The following is a 22,170-nucleotide window of genomic DNA, read 5'->3' on the forward strand; positions in this document are numbered from 1 at the left end:
TTGTCTATTCAGGGGATTTGGATCTGTGCATCAGAAAAACAGCTCCAACTAATATATCTATGTATATCTAACGGTAAATTAGGAAGGTATTTTTAGGCTGATCTTAAAACATTGTGGATAGAGGAGTGAACATTGACAAGAAGGGAGCCTGTTGCACAAATTCTAGTAGGGCTTCCCTCCTAGTTCTGGTTTATACCCCACAGTCCCTCATCCAGGCACAGGAAGGTCCAGTCTGGTTCCTGCCATCTTTGTTTTTGTCCTGCACAGGTTTTTCTTCCCCTTGGAGAAAGCTGATGAGGCCCTAGCCAGGATAGCATGTTCAGTAACAGAGATGGATGAAGTGAGGATGACAGATGCACAGCACCACAGTCATGAACATGAATTCCTTGGGAATACTTATTGGAGAGTGTGGGTTTTAAAGAAACTGTAATTATTTAGATTGGTTGACGCATTTGTGGCATCAACCCAGTATGAATAATAATAATATTCTCCTCCACTATTGGCTGGTGTACTGATTTTATTTCCCTGAGCTATGCTGCACTATTGGAAACTATAAATAATTATTAACTTTTGTAACCATGTGTCACCTGTATTTTAGTTATTATCATATGATAATATTTGGCCCTTGACTATGTGTCATGGTTGTTGTATGAATACAATACCCAAAAGGCCACATTCGTCAGAACTGTCCATGTTACCCATTAACATCCAACACTGCATTTCGGTTGGTTAGGGTAACAATGGAATGTATGTATTATATCTATTTAGCCCTTTACACCCTTCCCAACAGATGAAAGGCTGACTCTGTTGGCCCACGCCGCTTTGGTAACAGTGGGTCCATGATTCAAGTAATGAACCCATATAAATAAATCTCTCCTACCAATGCAGGTACGACATAGCCAGTTTGTCCATGAGTTATACCCTTACTGAGTAAAACACCAGAAAGTCCTATTATTGTGCAAAAAAAAAAAAAATTTACTGTAAGTAGTCCCTTTTCCAGACCAGTGTTATAAATGGTGCACAGTACACGAAAATCCCTTTTACAGATTCTGCATTTAGGCCAAGAAGCCCCAATATAGGTCATATATTGTACAACAATGCGTTCCTATGGCTTCCAATGCCATGCTTCATTGCCACTTGGCTGGGCTTTATGGTGGCTATAAACATTAGACTTATGATTGTCGAACCTGCTTAATACTTTATTGTTATAACTCACTTTTGTCTGCTTATTTTATACTTATGTGCCATAAAACTGATGCATAAGCCTATAGGACCATAGTGTGCTTGTGATACAAGGGATGCCTATGATGAACATATTCACATTTCATGTCTAATTTCTTCTGTGTTAGATTCATTTATTGTTGTGTAAACGACCCCTTCCCAGAGACCAATACCATTGGAGAAAAACCTCTTAAGGGTGCGTTCACACCTACCGCATCCGCAGCTTATTTTTCCGCGGAAATACGCAGGTCTGGTAGTGCAGATTTCAACCTGCGAGAAATCCGCATATGTGTGCGTTTTGCGGTTTTTCTGCAGCAAGTTTATTGCAACTGAAATGTCTGTTTAGAATGAGAGACATTTTAAACTGACATTTCAGTTGCGATAAACTTGCTGCAGAAAAAACGCAAAACGCACACATATGCGGATTTCTCGCAGGTTGAAATCTGCACTACCAGACCTGCGGATTTCCGCGGAAAAATAAGCTGCGGATGCGGTAGGTGTGAACGCACCCTAAAAACACTTTTTATAGGCCAGAGATCAATCTAAGACGGAAATTTCAGATTAAAACCAATGTAATGCCCTATTTATTGGTTATCCATTAATCACACTGGCTCTTCTACCATCCATTCTGACATGTCTGCTGTCTGTCAGATTATAATGGCTGAGAATTTCCTCTAGTATTGTATGCAATGATAAGGTCCTCATCCACAAAGCTCCCTGTAATTTAGTCCTGCATCATACTTGTGGCCAGCAACCTGAAAATGGACCTGTTATCTGCCAATATGTTGCATGTGTACATCGTCATCCTGTTAATATAAGATGCTGACAAATACAGTGGGGAAAATAAGTATTTGATACGTTGCCGTTTTTTGCAAGTTTTTCCACCTACATAGAATGGAGAGATGTGTAATATTTCTGGTCGGTACCTTCACCTGTGAGAGACAGAATCTGTAGAATATTCCAGATATTCACATTGTAGGATTTATAAATAATTATTTGGCATTTTATTACATGAATAAAGGATTTGTACAATAGAAAAACAGAGGTCGGATGTTTCCTGGGATTCTTGACCAGGTTTGCAGACACTGCAGCAGAGATTGTGTTCCCCTCCTCCATACTGATCTTCTCCAGATCTTTCAGGTTTCGGGGCTGTCACTGGGTAACATTGAGTTTCAGCTTCCTCCAAAGATTTTCTATTGAATTCAGGTGTGGAGACTGGCTAGGCAACTCCAGGACCTTGAAATGCTTCTTACAGAGCGCTCCTTAGTTGTCCTGTTTGTGTGTTTTGGATAATTGTCATGCTGGAAGACCCAGCCATTACCCATCTTCACTGAGGGAAGGAGGGTGTTGGCCAAAATCACATGATAAAAGGCCCCATCCATTCTCCCATCAATGCGGTGCCGTTATCCTGTCCCCTTTGCAGAAAGGCACCCCAAATTACGATGTTTCTACCCCCATACCTTATGGTGGGGACTGTGTTCTTGGGGTTGTAAACATGGAGAGTGACTTTATTATAAGAAATTTTCTTCTGTATTACTGCAACCCCTTCTTTTTTTCTTTAATTCCCTTCCCGACCTTTATCAATCTCTTCTGAATTCCTAGATGCCCTTAACACAGTCATTCCGAAACCCAACAAAGACCCCACTCTCACGTCCAACTACCGTCCAATTTCAACCTGGATGCAAAACTCCTTACCTTTATCCTCTCATCCCGCTTAAATTCTTTCCTTCCCTCTTTGGTTCACGGAGACAAGGTGGAGTTCATCCGGGGAGGCAGGCCCCAGACAACGTCCGCAAGGTCTTAGATATCCTACAATGGTCTAATGCCTATTCCAAACCTTTAATGTTACTAGTGCTTGATATAGAAAAAGCGTTTGACAGCATATCTTGGACCTTCCTCTTTGGGGTGCTCCACCGTATGGGCTTTGGGGGATCTTTTGTACATATTCTTCACCTATTATACTCCCTCTGCTTTCTTAAAACTTCCCTCTCATTCTCAGCTGATTAACATTACCTGTGGGACTCGCCAGGGATGCCCATTGTCACCAGCACTATTCGCATTGGCAATGGAGCCAATGGCGACAGCTGTCCGATTGAACCCAAACATCCAGGGGGTAAAAATTGCTTCAAGAACACATAAATTACATCTTTTTGCAGATGATTCCTTACTTTCCCTTACTAAGCCGCTGACCTCCCTGCCTAACCTGTTCCAGACTTTGTCTGAATTTGAAGCCGTATCTGGTTTACATATCAACCAGTCAAAGTCGGAAACGCTCTATTGTAATTTACCCCTTTCACAGCAAAAATTAATACAGTTGAACTTTGGTTTTCGCCCTCAGTCCCGATCTCTTCCCTTACTTGGGATCAAGCTTACCACCTCCTTGCCTACTCTCTATTCTTCTAACTAGCCTTCCCTGCTCACTGCGCTTTGATCAGATCTACGCAAGTGGAACGTTTCACACCTGTCTTGGTTAGGCAGGATAAATGCAGTCAGGATGGTGATATTGCCCAGGATTTTGTATTATTGTTGGTGCCTGCCGATCCCCCTAGTGTGTTCTGACCTTGAAAGTCTACAGCGAGATGTGCTGAAATTTATTTGGAACGGGAAACGACCCCGTATAGCATGGAAGATTATGCTTATTCATAAACGTGCTGGCGGCCTCTCGGTACCTCATTTCACTCATTATTACATAGCCACTCGATTAGCTAAACTCCTATTGGTACACTCTACCGACCATCAGCCATGATGGGTGACTTGAATCTGATTTGGTGATACCCTTTACACTTACTGCCCTGATGTGGTCCCGTTTGCCATCACTACCCCGACTCCACGCCTCAGCCCAGATAGTACTCCACTCCTTAGCCCTATGGCGGAAGGTCAGTTTTAAGAAAAAAATTACAATCCACTATCACTCCCCTACTACCAATACTAGGGAACCCTTTGTTAACCCCTGGTCTCTCCCCTACCCAGTTCCAATGGTGGTCCTCTAAGAATCTCACTAGACTACATGATTTCCTAAGTCATAAACGTCTATTTACCTTAGAAGCCTTTGCCCAACAACATGAGCCCCCTGTAGCCGAATCCTTCTGAGTGTTTCAAAAAAATTTTCATTCCCACAGTCCTACTGTCCCTTGGGCACCAATTGCTCGCCTACTGACTTTGAGCCTATGGCACTTTATTCTCCTGACAGGTAAGGAATGGTATCGCTATTATATTCTATGTTAACAACTCCACCTGGAGACCAAAAACTCCCTTATATTGTCCAATGGGAATCCGATCTACATATTACCTTATCCCCATTGCAATGGAGAATTAGTAGTGAGGTTCTTTGCAGAGGCACTTGGCAGGTCTCCCTGACTGAAACAGCCCTAAAAGTTCTACACCGTGCATACTATGTTCCATCTCGGTTACACGCCATCTATCCTGAAGTCTCTCCGCTATGTTTTAGGGGCTGTCCGGCCACTGGCTCGATGCACCACATTTGGTGGTCTTTCCCGATTGTCCAAGCTTTTTGGACTTTGGTAGTCCACATGATCACAAACATTATTGGTCGACCATACCCGAAAAAAAAAACAGGCTTGCCTCTTTGGGTTTAAACCTTCTAGACTTCCCTTTTGGATCTTTAAATTTGCTCAATATATCCTACTGGCAGGTAGAATACACATTGTTTGAAGTTGGAAACAGCCTTTGTTGCACTTAGATAAGGTCGTTGACTGTATTAATAGTATATTATTGTCTGAAAACATTTCTTCTATAAGGGGCGACACATTGGCTACATTTGAGAAGTTCTGGGCACCATGGTTTACATCTGCACATGTAGCAAATTTGTCTTAATATATTACCTCCTGACATCACTTTTTCTGTTGTACATGTTGGGCACCTAATTTTGTTATATTCCTTTTTTGCACAGACTGCGCTCTGATAATCTATACTCTGTTAACTATACTGGCCGCGTCTAGGCCACTTTGCCATATTTTTCATTTTCTGGCATTTAAATAAAATTGATTTGTTTGACACTAAACATAGAGAGTGGAGTTGATAACAAAAAGTTCTATTTTGCTCTTATCTACCACATGACCTTCTCCCATGCCTCCTCTGGATCATCCAGATGGTCATTGGTGAACTTCAAACAGGCCTGGACACATGCTGGTGTGGGCAGGGGGACTTTGCATGCCCTGCATGAGTTTAAACCATGATGTCGTAGTTTGTTACTAATGGTAATCTATGAGACTGAGATTTTTATGAGGCACGGAGCCTCAAACTGAGAAAGATTGACAGTCATCTCTGTTTCTTCCATTTTCCAAAAATTGTGCCAACAGTTGTTGCCTTCTCACCAAACTGGTTGCCTATTGTCCTGTAGCCCATCACAGCCTTGTGCAGGTCTACCATTTTGTCCCTGGTGTACTTAGACAGCTCTTTAGTCTTGGCCATGGTGGAGAGGTTGGAGTGTAATGATTGAGTGTGAGGACAGGTGTTTTTTGTTTTTTTTTACAGGTAACAAGATCAAACAGGTGCAATTAATCCAGGTATTGAATGCAGAGTAGGAGGAGCTTCTTATAAAGAAACTAACAGGTCTGTGACAGAAAAAATTCTTGCTGGTTGGTCGGTGATCAAATACTTATTTCATGAGTTAAAAATCTTACAATGTGATTTTCTGGAATTTTTTTTATAGATTCGGTTTCTCACAGGTGAAGTGTATCTACGATACAAATGACACACCTCCATTCTTTGTTGGTGGGAAAACTTGCAAAATCGGCAGTGTATTAAATACTTATTTTCCTCACTGTACATGTACGTACAGGCATGGGACCCATTGACACGTATTCCGCTAGTTACTATGTTTAGGTCATTTTCCAAAAGTATTTGGTCTTGGAACCAAAACTGACCGCAAACACGTATAAAAAAAATCAATAAGGCCCTTGTCTGTATGTTCATATACAGTATATGTCAGCCACCCACTTTCACGGGATGCCAATGTATACATGCGGCGTATCAATCATATTCTAACGTGAACCTATTCTGACTTGTCGAAAACTTCACTTGTGCTGCATCTATACTCTGGAGAGCTCCTCCTTAGACAGTCACAGGGATTACATTAACTAAAAAGTTGAAATATTTTTTGTAATTAAAAAAAAAACAAAAAAACAATAATGTTCTCTCTGGAGTCAGCAGAACATTAAATCAAGTGCATAGACCACACATAGCATTGCCCCTCTGTACTGAGAGGTATGGCGGCCGCTCCTAGAACCTCTTGTGTACATGGAAAGCTGTATGCCACTATTTAGTGGGGTTAATTCACTTATGCTGTGTTAGGCTGTGGTGTTTCTGTTTTTTTTTAATTTTTTTATTAATAGATGTTTTGTATTTTGTGTGCATGGATGGCTTGGATGTCACTCATGTTTAATGCAGTCCATGCAGGAGTGAAGCTTATGCCCCAAAAAACCATAGAGATAGAGATGCAGCAGTTTGTAAATGTAGCAGAGCTGGGTATGTTAGATTTGTTAGAGCTTACTGTGATATCACTAAGGCTGGGAAATCCAGTACTTTAACCTAACTGAGTGACTTATCACAGTGCTCAAAAGAAATATGTAAACAGCTAATTCAGTTCTGCTACATCTGTAAGTTACAACCATACATCATGCAATACAAACACCGCTCAAAGATAAATGATGTGTCATAATAATGTGAGAGCATGGTCGAAACAGTGCATATGGCGGCAACTTTATACGGTATAGAGACCAGGGATGTCTCGCCAAAAAAACCCTCTTTCAGTTAAACGTCATATTAAAACAGCGAGTTCTCTATGAGCGTGGTTAGCAATGGTTCTTATTTACAGGCTGAAGACCTTTCCTGGTCATGTGATGAGCCATAAGGAAGGTGACACCATCTCACTTATACATGTGCTCAATGTAAGGTTTCTTAGGTGGTGGATAGTTTGATGGTGAGACCCTCATATATCAGCACAGGCAGGGTACTGACCTGGTTGTCAGCAGGTAGCCTTGGCATTGAAGCTGCTCTCCCATGTCCTTCCATTACAAGGTACTGCTCACTGTCAGAGTAACCATCCCGATTCATCTCTGTCATCTCTACCAACTAAAAGAAAAGTCAAGAAATAAAGTATGATATTTTTTTTCGGGAAAATGTAAGTATAACAAGAGATAAATGACATGTTCCCTACCTGGGAGTCTGGCCAGCTATTGGTGTTCTCCTGTACTCTCGCCCTCTCTGGACTCCAGGTTCCTGTCTTCTGGAACATTTGCTGTGCTCTCTGTGTCATCCACGACTGACTTTCCTTCATGCCACCCTCAGGTATACCCCTGAAATACCAACATGACCAAAGTGAAGTTCGGCTATCTGGATTACTGGAAACATGGTGTCACAACACTGCCTGAATAACGTCAGGAATCCATAGAGAATGATCCGCACCACTTACATTTCTCCCCCTGGCTCATTCTGAGAGGACATTAAAGTATTTAGTCCCATTGGACCATCTTGTGTCGGTGACGGTGGCTCCATCCTCTGGAACATTAGAGGTGTTCGGTTCTGGAAAAGTAATAGCTGTCATATCAAAGGCAATATAGAGTAATGTACACATAGATGGACACTTGTTAGCTTCGTGTTCGAAATGTTGAGCTAATTTTTCAATGGACATGACTGGTTGTATGTTGATGCTTACCTGTTCTTCTTGCAGGGCTTGCAGGCGTTTCGCTTTGCTCTGTCTGTAATACTCCATAATCATCATTGCGGCATAAATCTTGCCCACAGTGAGGTCAGTAGCTGAGAAAAACAGAACAATTCGATGAATTCATAGTGTGATAAGTCAGTGGATGCTATAATATTATTGCTTGCTCTTCCACAGTAACCCCCCTATAATCGAAGGATTGTGTCCCTGATGCCGTGGCCAGTGATTTGCGGAGCGGCCTGTCAACTGAGACAGGCCGCTGTGATGCTGGAGCGCACAAGACCCGGAGAGAAGAAGACCGCAAGAGGAGCCCTACAGCCTGGACAGGTAATGTATAAAGTTAAGAAGGGGCTGCAAGGACATCGGTAATAGGCCCAGTAAAACAAGCGCCGATCTAGCAGATCGGCGCTCGTTTACAGGTATTATCGGCCCGTGTAATACTACCCTAAGGCTACCCCCGGCCATCCCCCCTTCTCCCTAATTGTACTTAATCCCTCATGTGTTTCAATATGAAAACAAAACCTTTTTTCTAATTCTTTGTATATGGAGCAGCCCTATAACCTTCACTACTGAGGTCAATGTGTTTGGTCTTACATTTATGTGGTGTCACCAACAGGTCGAGTGTTTTCTGTGACAAATTGGGCCAAATGGCCATCATCTCCTTTCTGAGTTCATTGTCCATTTGCTGTTTGTCAGCACCACCTGAAAAAATATGGGAAACATGGGTTACATAGGATACAGTCATTGGATTTAAATGATGACAATTAGAGATAAGCAAACCTCGAGCGTGCTCGAGTCCATCCGAACTCGATCGTTCGGCATTAGTGATGAGCGAATATGCTCGTCCGAGCTTGGTACTCGTTCGAATATTAGGGTACTCGTTACTCGGAGGAGCATCTCGCGATACTCAAGAAAATCTCATCATCCATTTCCAGTAAGTTTCGGTGCTTTTTCTCAGCCAATAAACATGCAGGAGACTCTTTATCGACTCATGTCGATAGTAGAGATTGGTTGGCCAGATCAGATGACCCTGCCATATAAAAATCTCGGCCGCCTAGGCTTGGCTCACATGCATGCTGGAAGAGATTAGGGACAGAGCTGCTGCTGGTCAGGGAGAGCATTAGGGAGGGAATTAGCGTTCCAGTAGGCAGAGAATACTAGCGAAACAACCAAACAGCCCTTGTAAGGGCTTCAAATAATTTTTAAATTGCATTACTACAGACTGCTGGCTGGGACTTGCAATGCTGCCACCACGATTTCAGCAGCACACTGTGGTGATCGGCTGCTGGCAGAAAGGGGACATTAGGTGTTGCATACAGACCCCTAAGAAGTGCTCAGTACTATTTTATTGGGCCCTCTGCTATATTTTCTGATTTCCGTATTTCTTACGCAAGGCATATCTAAGTTCACTACTGCTCGTTCAGTGTAAAGGGGGGTCACAGAGTGTGTATAGGTGCAACCACCAACAGATTTTATCCCACAGCCCCCTAAAAACTAGTGGGCCCTCTACTATATTTTCTGATTTCTGTATTTCTTACGCAAGGCATATCTAAGTTCACTACTGCTCGTTCAGTGTAAAGGGGGGTCACAGAGTGTGTATAGGTGCAACCACCAACAGATTTTATCCCACAGCCCCCTAAAAACTAGTGGGCCCTCTACTATATTTTCTGATTTCTGTATTTCTTACGCAAGGCATATCTAAGTTCACTACTGCTTCCACAGTGTAAAGGGGGTGTCACAGAATGTGTATAGGTGCAGCCACCAACAGATTGTATCCCACAGCTGTTGCCCAGAATTTGGCAAAATGGTGCGATTAGGCAGCCTCAGAGACATCCCTACATGCTGCCCCTGCTGTTTCCTGTCCATTTCTGTGGTGTTTCCATCATTTTGTGAGGTTGACAGGTTTTCACATGACCTTCCCTCTACCGAACTTGGGCCCTTTGCAAAAATGCTTGAGTCTCCCATTGACTTCAATGGGGTTCGTTACTCGAAACGAGCACTCGAGTATCGGGAGATATTCGTCTCGAGTACGAGCACCCGAGCATTTTAGTACGAGCTCATCACTATTCGGCATTTGATTAGCGGTGGCTGCTGAAGTTGGATAAAGCTCTAAGGTTGTCTGGAAAACATGGATACAGCCAATGACTATATCCATGTTTTCCACATAGCCTTAGGGCTTTATCCAACTTCAGCAGCCACCGCTAATCAAATGCCCAACAATCAGGTTCGGATGGACTCGAGCATGCTCCAGGTTCTCTCATCTCTAATGACAATGTCCCTCTGTTACATTAGATAGAGAGTGTCAGTGAAGTCATTGGCTGAAAGCATAGACCAGGAGAGTAGCTATTGATAGTCTGTCTATAGATTGGGCTGTGTTTTCATACATTATACTGTAGATATTATGTTACGTAAGATGAGCTGCAGCTCTTATTCTTACCTTTTGCAATTTTGATATCCAGCGCGGTTCGTATAAGAGCCATGAGAGTTGAGTTGAAATGAACAGTATTATCATCGGCCACAGGAAGGTCCATCCGAAGCAACCGCTGTAAGGACCCAGAAAACAGTGTGAACTCATTGATCTCACTTATCCTGTATTACTTTATTTACCTATATCCAGGACTCAGAGGCTCTGACAACATACACTACCAATCTACAAATCCCATATGTGCCATAGGTAATATAACACTGAGGTGGAATGAGACCATCCCAAGCACCAAGGCCGGCACTAGGGAATTAATCTTAAGGGTAATAATATCAGGTGGGTGTCCACCACTGAAAATATGCCCAAATGCCCAACCTCTCAGTCCACCCCATGTCTACTTTATATGATTTGGAAACAAATTTTAGACTTTAAATATGTACAGTAATTAAATCCAATATTTGGTGAAAACCTATATATATATATATATATATATATATATATATATATATATATATATATAATATATATATATATATATATATATATATATATATATATATATATATATATATATCTATCTACACACACATCTGGTCTAGCTATTGGGTAAATCTTGCCACCCATATTCTGGTTCTATGCATCTCTTTCATTTTATCCCCTTGAGCCTCAGAGTCCTGGTCTACAGACAACACTATAGATAATACAATGCTCCACCACCAGAGTGAACCAAGGAAAACAAAATTCATTGCCCATGTCTCCCACCCAACACTCTGGTAGTGTAGTCTTCTTATAACAATGAACAGCCAGCACAAACCGAAGCCAAGATAGGCAGGCGAGTACACAGGCCAACCTGGAACATGCATCATGCAGAATCGTGATGTGCAACGTGCAGGGATTCCCCCATGCAATCCCTTCAATAGAGCTAGAACTCCTACATAGGGGGAGCACAGGGGAGAGAGGGCGGCTGGGAGGGGGAGGAAGGCGAGATAGGTGAGACGAAGAGGAGGAGGAGGGTGAGAAAGGGAGAGAGGGAGTAAAAAGAGAGAAAAAAAGAAATACATTCACAAACAAAGCTGTGAAACTTATTGTATTAGTCAGAGCGTTAAACAAGATAGGAGAAGCCCCCATATTGACCATGAGAGATTGTGGCCACACAACATTAGCAAATCCCCCAGAGCTCCACACATTGTAAGAAAGATAGAGGGGGCACAGTCCATAAACAGGATTATCAAGAAGGACTGGCCAGGAAGATACTGTGTTGTAAAGCTATCGGTCGACTGCCAACTTATACAGGGAGGCAGAGGAGTCCTGTAGTATATGTAAGAATCCTATGAAGGGATATAGTGCAGCTCTACATATTGGTTCATTCAAAGGTACAGTAACTCCATAGTAGAGATTTTCACGTGGATGTCATTTCAATGATTCTACAACAGACGTGTCCAAAATCGACCTGACCTGTTAATAGTACAGAGAATGTGGATACGGGAAGCTGCCATTTACTAAAACTCTTAAACTCTTTTAATAATATTAGGACAATAAGTTTAGCTGTTCCATACCAGTGGTCTACGGGCAAAAATGGGGTTATGAACATACAACTAATATATTAGAAAATTATATATTTGACTATCTGTTGGAGAAATGATTCCAGACAGATATCTGAAATATCTAAAGGGTATAATCAGAATTAGAGAATAAAAACACAGCTACTTATATAGCACCATCTGTCAATGGAACTGAGCTACAAAACCCAAACTGAGGACAAGAATGGCACTGTTTCTGGAAGAAAGTGGCCATGGTTTTCTATGCCTGGATAACCCTTTTAAATGCTCATCAAAACTTTGGTCACTGGGGGTTCTGAGTGTTGACCCCCCAGCCCAGCCCCAATTGCTAGATAAAGCCAGGAGAAGTAAGGTTCACTTCCTGGAACACCAGTCCATCCAACATGTTACAGGAGATGGGCTCCACTGTAAGTCTATGGAGCCAATGCCCAGCAAAAAGTTGGATCAAGCTGCGAGCTGGGGAATGAAGTGCACATCTGCTTGCATTTCCCGGCTATATCTAGTGATCTGTTAGGGTCACGCTTTAAAGGTAAACTGACAGAAAGTTAGCTGACTTCAACTTGCTGTTATGTTCCCATAGGGACAAGGAGGATGAAGGTAATTTTCTTACCTTCATCCTCAGCGCAATGTTTGGTAAATCTTTACTTTATTCAATATGTAAATTAGGTGGAATAGTGCACTGGGGAAAGGGGGGCGGGAGGCACTAATTGCCCTATGGGAGAACAGCAGCAGGCTACAGTCTTCTAACCTCCTGTTAGTTTCCCTCTATTGAGTAACACCACCGTAACACTTGTTGTGTTGTTTATGTAAATCTATGCACAAGTGTCGTGTCATTTACTAGATAATTGCCTGTGGAAGACGAGGAGATGCTTAGTTTACACTAATCAATAATGACATGTCCAGATAGCATTCAGTTAAAGATATTTGAAGAATTAAACAAAAATGACCTTATTTAGTAAAATATAGGCCGGTTATTCCTCATACTGGCAATAATCTACTGAGTATTGGGGCAGCATGTATTGTGACTAGGTATGGTTGGAGTCATACTTTTTCCATACATCTTAGACACCTTCTTTAAAGCTCAGTTATTCACAATCTCTGTCATGTAATCTTATTACACTTTCCCTATGTTAGATCAGTCAGAATCACTAGTATATTTAATGACTATTTCTTTCATCACATTCCTAGTGGCTCAGGAGTTCACATATACATGGTTAGCTTTTGGTAGTTCTGTCTTTAAAGGGGTTATATCTAGTGATGAGTAAACATCGGAAAAATGTTTGAGTTTGCCCGTGGGGCCGAACACGAACTCTCAGTATTCAACTCCCAGCGTTTGGAGAAATTGGATTCCACCCTAGGGAGTCCTGGAAAACATGGATACAGCCATAGGCTGTACCCATATTTTCCTGGCAGCCCTAGGGCAGCATCCAGTCATCTTTCCGATGTTCACTCATCACTAGTTATATGTCGGTGCTATAACTTTCTCCACCCTTGGGAAGGCCTGTGATAAGGGTTTGTGAAATAACACCTGCATATGGTGGCCAAAGGTGGCACAATGTTATGGTAACATGACACAATAAATTGCTGACATTCTGGTCCATTCCTTAGGTTTGTTGACCTCCTTACTCCAGCTTTGCCTATCATTTTATTCTGAGTCTGCACCAATCGATTACCTTCTTCTTCCTGTCCTTAATAAATTTTGTCCCACCTCTAGAAGTACGCTTGGGGCTATTATAAGACCTCTTTGCACCCAAGCTTTAACTTCCTGCCTGACGTCTTGAGATATTTCTTCAATACCTCCGCATAATTTTCCTTCCTCTTAAAGCCATCTATTTTGTGAAGTAGACCACTCCCTCCTGCCGCGAAGCATCTCCACAACATGATGCTGCTTTGGCTTGCAAAACTCCTTCTTATTCCTCCATACATTAAAATGGTCATTATGACCAAACAGATCAGACTGGAGGACATTTCTCCAAAGGGTAAGATCTTCATCCCTATTGACAGCTGCAAACTGTATCCTGGCCTTTTCTGGAGCAGCGGCTTCTTCATTGCTGAACAGCCTTTTACCTCTATATAGGGCACATTTTACTGCTGATATAGATACCTTCATACCTGTTTCCTCCCGCATATTCACAAGATAGTTTACTATTGGTCTTGGATGGATTTGTATTTTTCACATTGTCAGTTCTGTGAGACAGAACGCATCTCCTTCCTGAACAGTATGATGGCTGCTTGGTCCCATGGTGGGTAAACTTGCATATCATCATTGGAACCCAAGAACAGGGGACCTTCAGGAACTTAGGAAGTGCATACAAGAATGTACCAAATTTGTGGGGTTCTTTGACCACTCTTGGCCTTGGCTAATTGCTTTTAATTGATTGTCCCAAAATGTCAAGCAGAGACAAGTAAGGCTTGACAGTAGGTCTTAAAATCCTGCCCTAGGGTACACCGCAAAATACCTCACATGATGTCTAGGAGCTTCCAAAGCCATGACATAATTTTCTGGTATTTTCCAAGCAATATAAAGGCAGAAGCTGTTGTATGTAAACTTTTGACCCATTGGAATGCTGATATGGTAAATTATAACATATTAACATTTATTGAAACTGACTGATTGCTGATGAAAATGGGGACCCTGATCCCACCCCACTAGTATGGCCATGGGGGATTATGCAGTGGTAGTTCAGTTGCATTTTGGCTTTATACAACTCTAAGGGAGAAATAGGTTCAGCTGTGTATAAAAGTACAACACTAATGGCTGTCCTACCAAGTGGTATAAAGGTCTATCATTTTGGAGATCTGCAGGTATTTTAGCCATCAAGACCCCCCCCCCCCCCCCCCCCCCGATATAGGTGGATAGGTGAGTAATATTAACTGCTGGAATACCTTTTTGATGCCTGGACAGTTGTTACATACTGCATGTACGTAAATGTGTTAAAATTACATCTATATTTTTTGTCTGCAATAAGACAATGGGGGATTTCTCAGTCCTGAGTTTTTTTAATGTAAAAAAACTATTTTTTTTCTGTAATCCTATGTTTGCTCAAAAATGTACGACTTATGGTTCCTGGTCCACCTTCCAAGTGAAAAAGGTGCGCAGAAGCAAAAATGGGGTTATGAACATACAACTAATATATTAGAAAATTATATATTTGACTATCTGTTGGAGAAATGATTCCAGACAGATATCTGAAATATCTAAAGGGTATAATCAGAATTAGAGAATAAAAACACAGCTACTTATATAGCACCATCTGTCAATGGAACTGAGCTACAAAACCCAAACTGAGGACAAGAATGGCACTGTTTCTGGAAGAAAGTGGCCATGGTTTTCTATGCCTGGATAACCCTTTTAAATGCTCATCAAAACTTTGGTCACTGGGGGTTCTGAGTGTTGACCCCCCAGCCCAGCCCCAATTGCTAGATAAAGCCAGGAGAAGTAAGGTTCACTTCCTGGAACACCAGTCCATCCAACATGTTACAGGAGATGGGCTCCACTGTAAGTCTATGGAGCCAATGCCCAGCAAAAAGTTGGATCAAGCTGCGAGCTGGGGAATGAAGTGCACATCTGCTTGCATTTCCCGGCTATATCTAGTGATCTGTTAGGGTCACGCTTTAAAGGTAAACTGACAGAAAGTTAGCTGACTTCAACTTGCTGTTATGTTCCCATAGGGACAAGGAGGATGAAGGTAATTTTCTTACCTTCATCCTCAGCGCAATGTTTGGTAAATCTTTACTTTATTCAATATGTAAATTAGGTGGAATAGTGCACTGGGGAAAGGGGGGCGGGAGGCACTAATTGCCCTATGGGAGAACAGCAGCAGGCTACAGTCTTCTAACCTCCTGTTAGTTTCCCTCTATTGAGTAACACCACCGTAACACTTGTTGTGTTGTTTATGTAAATCTATGCACAAGTGTCGTGTCATTTACTAGATAATTGCCTGTGGAAGACGAGGAGATGCTTAGTTTACACTAATCAATAATGACATGTCCAGATAGCATTCAGTTAAAGATATTTGAAGAATTAAACAAAAATGACCTTATTTAGTAAAATATAGGCCGGTTATTCCTCATACTGGCAATAATCTACTGAGTATTGGGGCAGCATGTATTGTGACTAGGTATGGTTGGAGTCATACTTTTTCCATACATCTTAGACACCTTCTTTAAAGCTCAGTTATTCACAATCTCTGTCATGTAATCTTATTACACTTTCCCTATGTTAGATCAGTCAGAATCACTAGTATATTTAATGACTATTTCTTTCATCACATTCCTAGTGGCTCAGGAGTTCACATATACATGGTTAGCTTTTGGTAGTTCTGTCTTTAAAGGGGTTATATCTAGTGATGAGTAAACATCGGAAAAATGTTTGAGTTTGCCCGTGGGGCCGAACACGAACTCTCAGTATTCAACTCCCAGCGTTTGGAGAAATTGGATTCCACCCTAGGGAGTCCTGGAAAACATGGATACAGCCATAGGCTGTACCCATATTTTCCTGGCAGCCCTAGGGCAGCATCCAGTCATCTTTCCGATGTTCACTCATCACTAGTTATATGTCGGTGCTATAACTTTCTCCACCCTTGGGAAGGCCTGTGATAAGGGTTTGTGAAATAACACCTGCATATGGTGGCCAAAGGTGGCACAATGTTATGGTAACATGACACAATAAATTGCTGACATTCTGGTCCATTCCTTAGGTTTGTTGACCTCCTTACTCCAGCTTTGCCTATCATTTTATTCTGAGTCTGCACCAATCGATTACCTTCTTCTTCCTGTCCTTAATAAATTTTGTCCCACCTCTAGAAGTACGCTTGGGGCTATTATAAGACCTCTTTGCACCCAAGCTTTAACTTCCTGCCTGACGTCTTGAGATATTTCTTCAATACCTCCGCATAATTTTCCTTCCTCTTAAAGCCATCTATTTTGTGAAGTAGACCACTCCCTCCTGCCGCGAAGCATCTCCACAACATGATGCTGCTTTGGCTTGCAAAACTCCTTCTTATTCCTCCATACATTAAAATGGTCATTATGACCAAACAGATCAGACTGGAGGACATTTCTCCAAAGGGTAAGATCTTCATCCCTATTGACAGCTGCAAACTGTATCCTGGCCTTTTCTGGAGCAGCGGCTTCTTCATTGCTGAACAGCCTTTTACCTCTATATAGGGCACATTTTACTGCTGATATAGATACCTTCATACCTGTTTCCTCCCGCATATTCACAAGATAGTTTACTATTGGTCTTGGATGGATTTGTATTTTTCACATTGTCAGTTCTGTGAGACAGAACGCATCTCCTTCCTGAACAGTATGATGGCTGCTTGGTCCCATGGTGGGTAAACTTGCATATCATCATTGGAACCCAAGAACAGGGGACCTTCAGGAACTTAGGAAGTGCATACAAGAATGTACCAAATTTGTGGGGTTCTTTGACCACTCTTGGCCTTGGCTAATTGCTTTTAATTGATTGTCCCAAAATGTCAAGCAGAGACAAGTAAGGCTTGACAGTAGGTCTTAAAATCCTGCCCTAGGGTACACCGCAAAATACCTCACATGATGTCTAGGAGCTTCCAAAGCCATGACATAATTTTCTGGTATTTTCCAAGCAATATAAAGGCAGAAGCTGTTGTATGTAAACTTTTGACCCATTGGAATGCTGATATGGTAAATTATAACATATTAACATTTATTGAAACTGACTGATTGCTGATGAAAATGGGGACCCTGATCCCACCCCACTAGTATGGCCATGGGGGATTATGCAGTGGTAGTTCAGTTGCATTTTGGCTTTATACAACTCTAAGGGAGAAATAGGTTCAGCTGTGTATAAAAGTACAACACTAATGGCTGTCCTACCAAGTGGTATAAAGGTCTATCATTTTGGAGATCTGCAGGTATTTTAGCCATCAAGACCCCCCCCCCCCCCCCCCCCCCGATATAGGTGGATAGGTGAGTAATATTAACTGCTGGAATACCTTTTTGATGCCTGGACAGTTGTTACATACTGCATGTACGTAAATGTGTTAAAATTACATCTATATTTTTTGTCTGCAATAAGACAATGGGGGATTTCTCAGTCCTGAGTTTTTTTAATGTAAAAAAACTATTTTTTTTCTGTAATCCTATGTTTGCTCAAAAATGTACGACTTATGGTTCCTGGTCCACCTTCCAAGTGAAAAAGGTGCGCAGAAGCAGGAACTTATAGTTTTTTTTAATTAAATGCGACTTTACACCAGACCAATCATTGTTAAAGGGTGTCTGTCAGGGCTGCCTGCCACAGGATAGGTAATAATGTCTGATCATTGGGAGTCTGACCTTTAGGACCCTCAGTGATTATGAAAATGGGGTCCCATGGCAGTGTACATGCTTGGCCACTGCTCCATTCACTCGCTATAGAAATGGCAAAGGTCGGTGCTTACCTATCTTTGGACATCCTATAAAGAGTGAATGGAATCAGGCCAAGCACATGCTTTACCACTTAGGTGAATTGGGAGACACCAGTTCTGTGATTGGTCAAAGTCTCAGCAGTCATACCGCCACCGATCAGATAGTAATCACCTATGCTGTAGATAGGTGATAAGGATAACCCCTTTAAAACCAGCACTGCACACTTTAGATGAGATTTTTTTTTAATAATTCCAAATTTAAAAAAAATTTGTGTCCTAGGGGCACAAATTTAAATAGTTGGGTCTATGTGACGGATCAGAAGAACGAGAGGGAAGAAGCCCGGATTGCTGCTTACTGCTCTCCCGACTCTATGAGACCCCAAAGGCCCTGTAGACTAGCTCGTTCTCGGTCACAGGCTGGGCACTCGACCTGACTAATCAAAACTTTTGATATGTTTCTTTTAGGGATGGTCCGAACCGAGTTCGGTTCGAGTTCGTACGAACCCGAACTCTCGGCCATAGGCTGTATCCCAGTTTTCCATGCGGTCCTCCCGCTCTATCCACCCGCTGCACGGAGCGGGCAGACAGCGGGAGTCTGATGCCGAGCGTTCGGGTTCATACGAACTCGAACCTCGGCAGTTTCGGACCATCCCTAGTTTCTTTGTCACACCAAAAGTTTTTTTTCTTAATGATGGATACACTTTACTAGGCATATGTATCAAGGTCTGCGCCTAGTGCAGAATGGCAGAAAGTCGCAATTTATTTTTTTGCGGAAGGACCCCCCTTGCGCAAAATTTTTTTCTTTTTGTGGCCCATTCACCATGTGGGCCGGGAGGAGGCACGGCATTGTTAACAATAGTATAGTAACATTTGTGGCTCTAATAGGCAAAAACTAGAGGAAAAAATTAAGTATTGCTGTGATGAAATTCATTATATTTCTTTGTGGTTTGGAATCCAGTCGTTCTTTGAGATCTGATATGCGACTTGTGTTGTGTTCCCCTCTTTATTTTTTTGATCAGTGTACTCTACTAGCTGACATTCGAAGGGCTATCCTTTAACTTAAAGTGGTTGTGCCATGAAGCAAAGCTGGTAAAATTATATACCATATATTAATGTATATGTAAAGGAGGAACTGACATCACTGCTCCCCTCCCCCAATAGATCTAATCACTTCCTGGTTTCCTTCATAAACACACACTTTCCCACAATCCCCCTTGCTAGTATGTGCAGTGAAGGCCAAATGCTAATGGGACACATCAGAAGACTGCAGTTAAACTGAGCATGTGTGACCACCTTAGTGGATGCCCAAATGTGCATGGGTAGTAAGTAAGGGCAACAGTAAAATACGGACATGGAGAGAAGGAGCTGCTGCACCTCACACCTATGGCTGACTCTAATGCCTCTCGGCTAGAATTAAAAACCAACGCCAGGATGTTGGTATATAATTTGATCACACCTTACAGGGCAACAGGTTATCAAAACGATGCAGGCACATTGGGGGGTTAGTACGTCTATCTCTCAAACAGGACATTTCAGAAATGCGCCTACATTTAAAATGTGTCCCCCCCCCCCATTTGTTTCACATAATGGGTTTACACTCAGTTTTCTTAATGACAAAACCCCTTTAAGGGAAAAAAAATTTCTTTCCAGGTCACCGGATCATGTGATGGGCACATAGGAGCAGGGCTAGTTAAGTATAATTGTGTACCTGAGTGTCCTATCACATGGTCCCAGCCACCAAAACAAAATCATGAAAGATACTATTGAATGACAGCAAGCAAAGATCTTAAAAACCATGAGAAATTGGTGCAGAAGGAACGCTTGTATTATACAATATGGGAGATTTATAAAGCAGCCAAATCACATCTTAGCTTAGTTATTAATGAGCTCTGGTAAAATGAAAGCTGAGCTGTAATTGGTTGCTATGTGCAAGAAGCACATTCTGAGGCCTTATTCACACATTCCATAATTGTGCCGGCAATTGCAATGTGCAATTTTGTACCAGCATTAGTTTCCATTGATTTTGGGCTATTCACATGATCCTTAGTGTATCCGTATGCACTCCTGTCTATGTGATCCGCCAAAAAAATACAGATCCACAGAACAGTACAGATTCCCCAAGAAACGTAACAAGCTGAAAGTGATCATGTAAACTTTTTAGGGGTTGGACATCTTTCATCTTTTTTGAACCAGTTCAACTTTATTAACAAGCACTGTACTTTTTTGGATCTGCCAAAAAATATATGGATTGCAGATGCACTACGCAGATATCTGCTTGAATCAGCCTGACTGGCCAAATAAATAGTTCTGTATAATAGGCCCCTTACTGTTGCTGTACTACGGTACTTCACTGAAAATGCTGCAATACCACTAACAGTACAGCAATTAAACTGTGTTCACATGTTATATTTCACTGTAAGGCTATGTTCACACAGCGTCAAAAATAAAGAAAAGGTGGCAGATTTTGATATTTAAAATAACGTCCGTTTTTGCCGTGATGTAACTGACTGCAATGGCAATGCATTGAAGTTAATAGGAAGACGGACGTCCAATGCACACAATGCATTAAATAACAGACGTTTTACCACGGATGTCAAAATAATGAACATGATCATTATTTTCAGACGTCTTTTGCAAACAGCGGACATTTTTTATTAGCTGTTCACACACAGTTTTTCTTTTTCCACTGTTCTTTCTCCTTTTTTACTATTAAATTCAATTGACTTTTCAATTAAGCCGCATCCAAAGGTCAATTAGTAACTCCAAACTAGAATAATGTACCAACAGCCGTCATTCTACTAAGGGAAGGCTAGACAGCTGAATAGCGTCCGTTTATTTAGCCTCAAAATAAAGGACGTCATTTTAATCGGAGCTCAAAAGGCGTTGTGTGAACATTGCCTAATGTTACATATTTTACAACAGTTTTCCAAAACAGAGGTAAAACCCCCGTTGTTTTTTCACAGACTTTTGAAAAATGGGGGTAAAACCGTGAAAAAGCGCAACATTACCGAAGCTAGTAGAAATGAAAGACCATTAGTTTAAACATATGGAAATCTGCACTTGTGAGGATATTCAGATACTCCAGTGATCGGTCAGTATCTTAGACAGAAGTAAAAATGTAGATGAAGGTGTTAGTAATATGAGTAACAGTATAGATATAGTGTAAGATAGGGGTAATAGTATAGATATAATATAAGTTAGGGGTAATAGTATAGATATAGTGTAAGATAGGGGTAATAGTATAGGTATAATTTAAGGTAGGAGTATTAGTATAGATATAATATAAGGTAGTGGTAATAGTATAGATATAATATATGGTAGGAGTATTAGTATAGATATAATATAAGGTAGTGGTAATAGTATAGATATAATATAAGTTAGGAGTAATAGTATAGATATAATGTAAGGTAGGGATAATAGTATAGATATAATATAAGGTAGAGATAATAGTATAGATATAATATAAGGTAGTGGTAATAGTATAGATATAATATAAGGTAGGGGGTAATAGTATAGGTATAATTTAAGGTAGGAGTATTAGTATAGATATAATGTAAGGTAGTGGTAATAGTATAGATATAATATAATGTAGGGGTAATAATATAGATATAATGTAAGGTAAGAGTTATAGTATAGATATAATATAAGGTGGGGTGATAGTATAGATATAATATAAGGTAGGGGTAATAGTATAGATATAATGTAAGGTAGGGGTAATAGTATAGATATAATGTAAGGTAGGAGTAAAAGTATAGATATGATATAAGCTAGGGGTAATAGTATAGATATAATGTAGTGGCAATAGTATAGATATAAGGTAGGAATAATAGTATCGATATAATGTAAGGTAGTGGTAATAGTATAGATATATGGTAGGAGTATTAGTATAGATATAAT

At 41.2% G+C, this 22,170-nt stretch overlaps 1 protein-coding gene and 1 long non-coding RNA gene across 5 annotated transcripts in view; one reads left to right on the plus strand and one right to left on the minus strand.

The window, feature by feature from the left end:
• The window catches only part of LOC138769421 (uncharacterized), a 145,805-nt gene that overhangs the window by 86,603 nt on the left and 37,032 nt on the right, over positions 1-22,170 (plus strand). Inside the window, exons 4-6 of one of the 2 annotated variants that reach the window (XR_011359253.1) lie at positions 7,913-7,990; positions 8,081-8,230; positions 21,237-21,364. This is a non-coding gene — a long non-coding RNA (uncharacterized lncRNA). The remainder of the gene's footprint in view (positions 1-7,912; positions 7,991-8,080; positions 8,231-21,236; positions 21,365-22,170) is intronic. The other variant, XR_011359252.1, reaches the window with a different exon arrangement.
• CACNA1A (calcium voltage-gated channel subunit alpha1 A) overlaps positions 1-22,170 on the minus strand; it is a 178,070-nt gene that overhangs the window by 20,888 nt on the left and 135,012 nt on the right. For all 3 annotated transcript variants that reach the window (XM_069947847.1, XM_069947839.1, XM_069947855.1), the window contains 6 exons: positions 10,341-10,446; positions 8,498-8,605; positions 7,898-7,998; positions 7,655-7,764; positions 7,400-7,538; positions 7,201-7,314 (listed from right to left, as the gene is read on the minus strand). In XM_069947847.1, coding sequence (XP_069803948.1) covers positions 7,201-7,314; positions 7,400-7,538; positions 7,655-7,764; positions 7,898-7,998; positions 8,498-8,605; positions 10,341-10,446 — 678 coding nt within the window. The remainder of the gene's footprint in view (positions 1-7,200; positions 7,315-7,399; positions 7,539-7,654; positions 7,765-7,897; positions 7,999-8,497; positions 8,606-10,340; positions 10,447-22,170) is intronic.

Source organism: Dendropsophus ebraccatus, chromosome 1, assembly GCF_027789765.1.
Source record: "Dendropsophus ebraccatus isolate aDenEbr1 chromosome 1, aDenEbr1.pat, whole genome shotgun sequence".
NCBI lineage: Eukaryota > Metazoa > Chordata > Amphibia > Anura > Hylidae > Dendropsophus > Dendropsophus ebraccatus.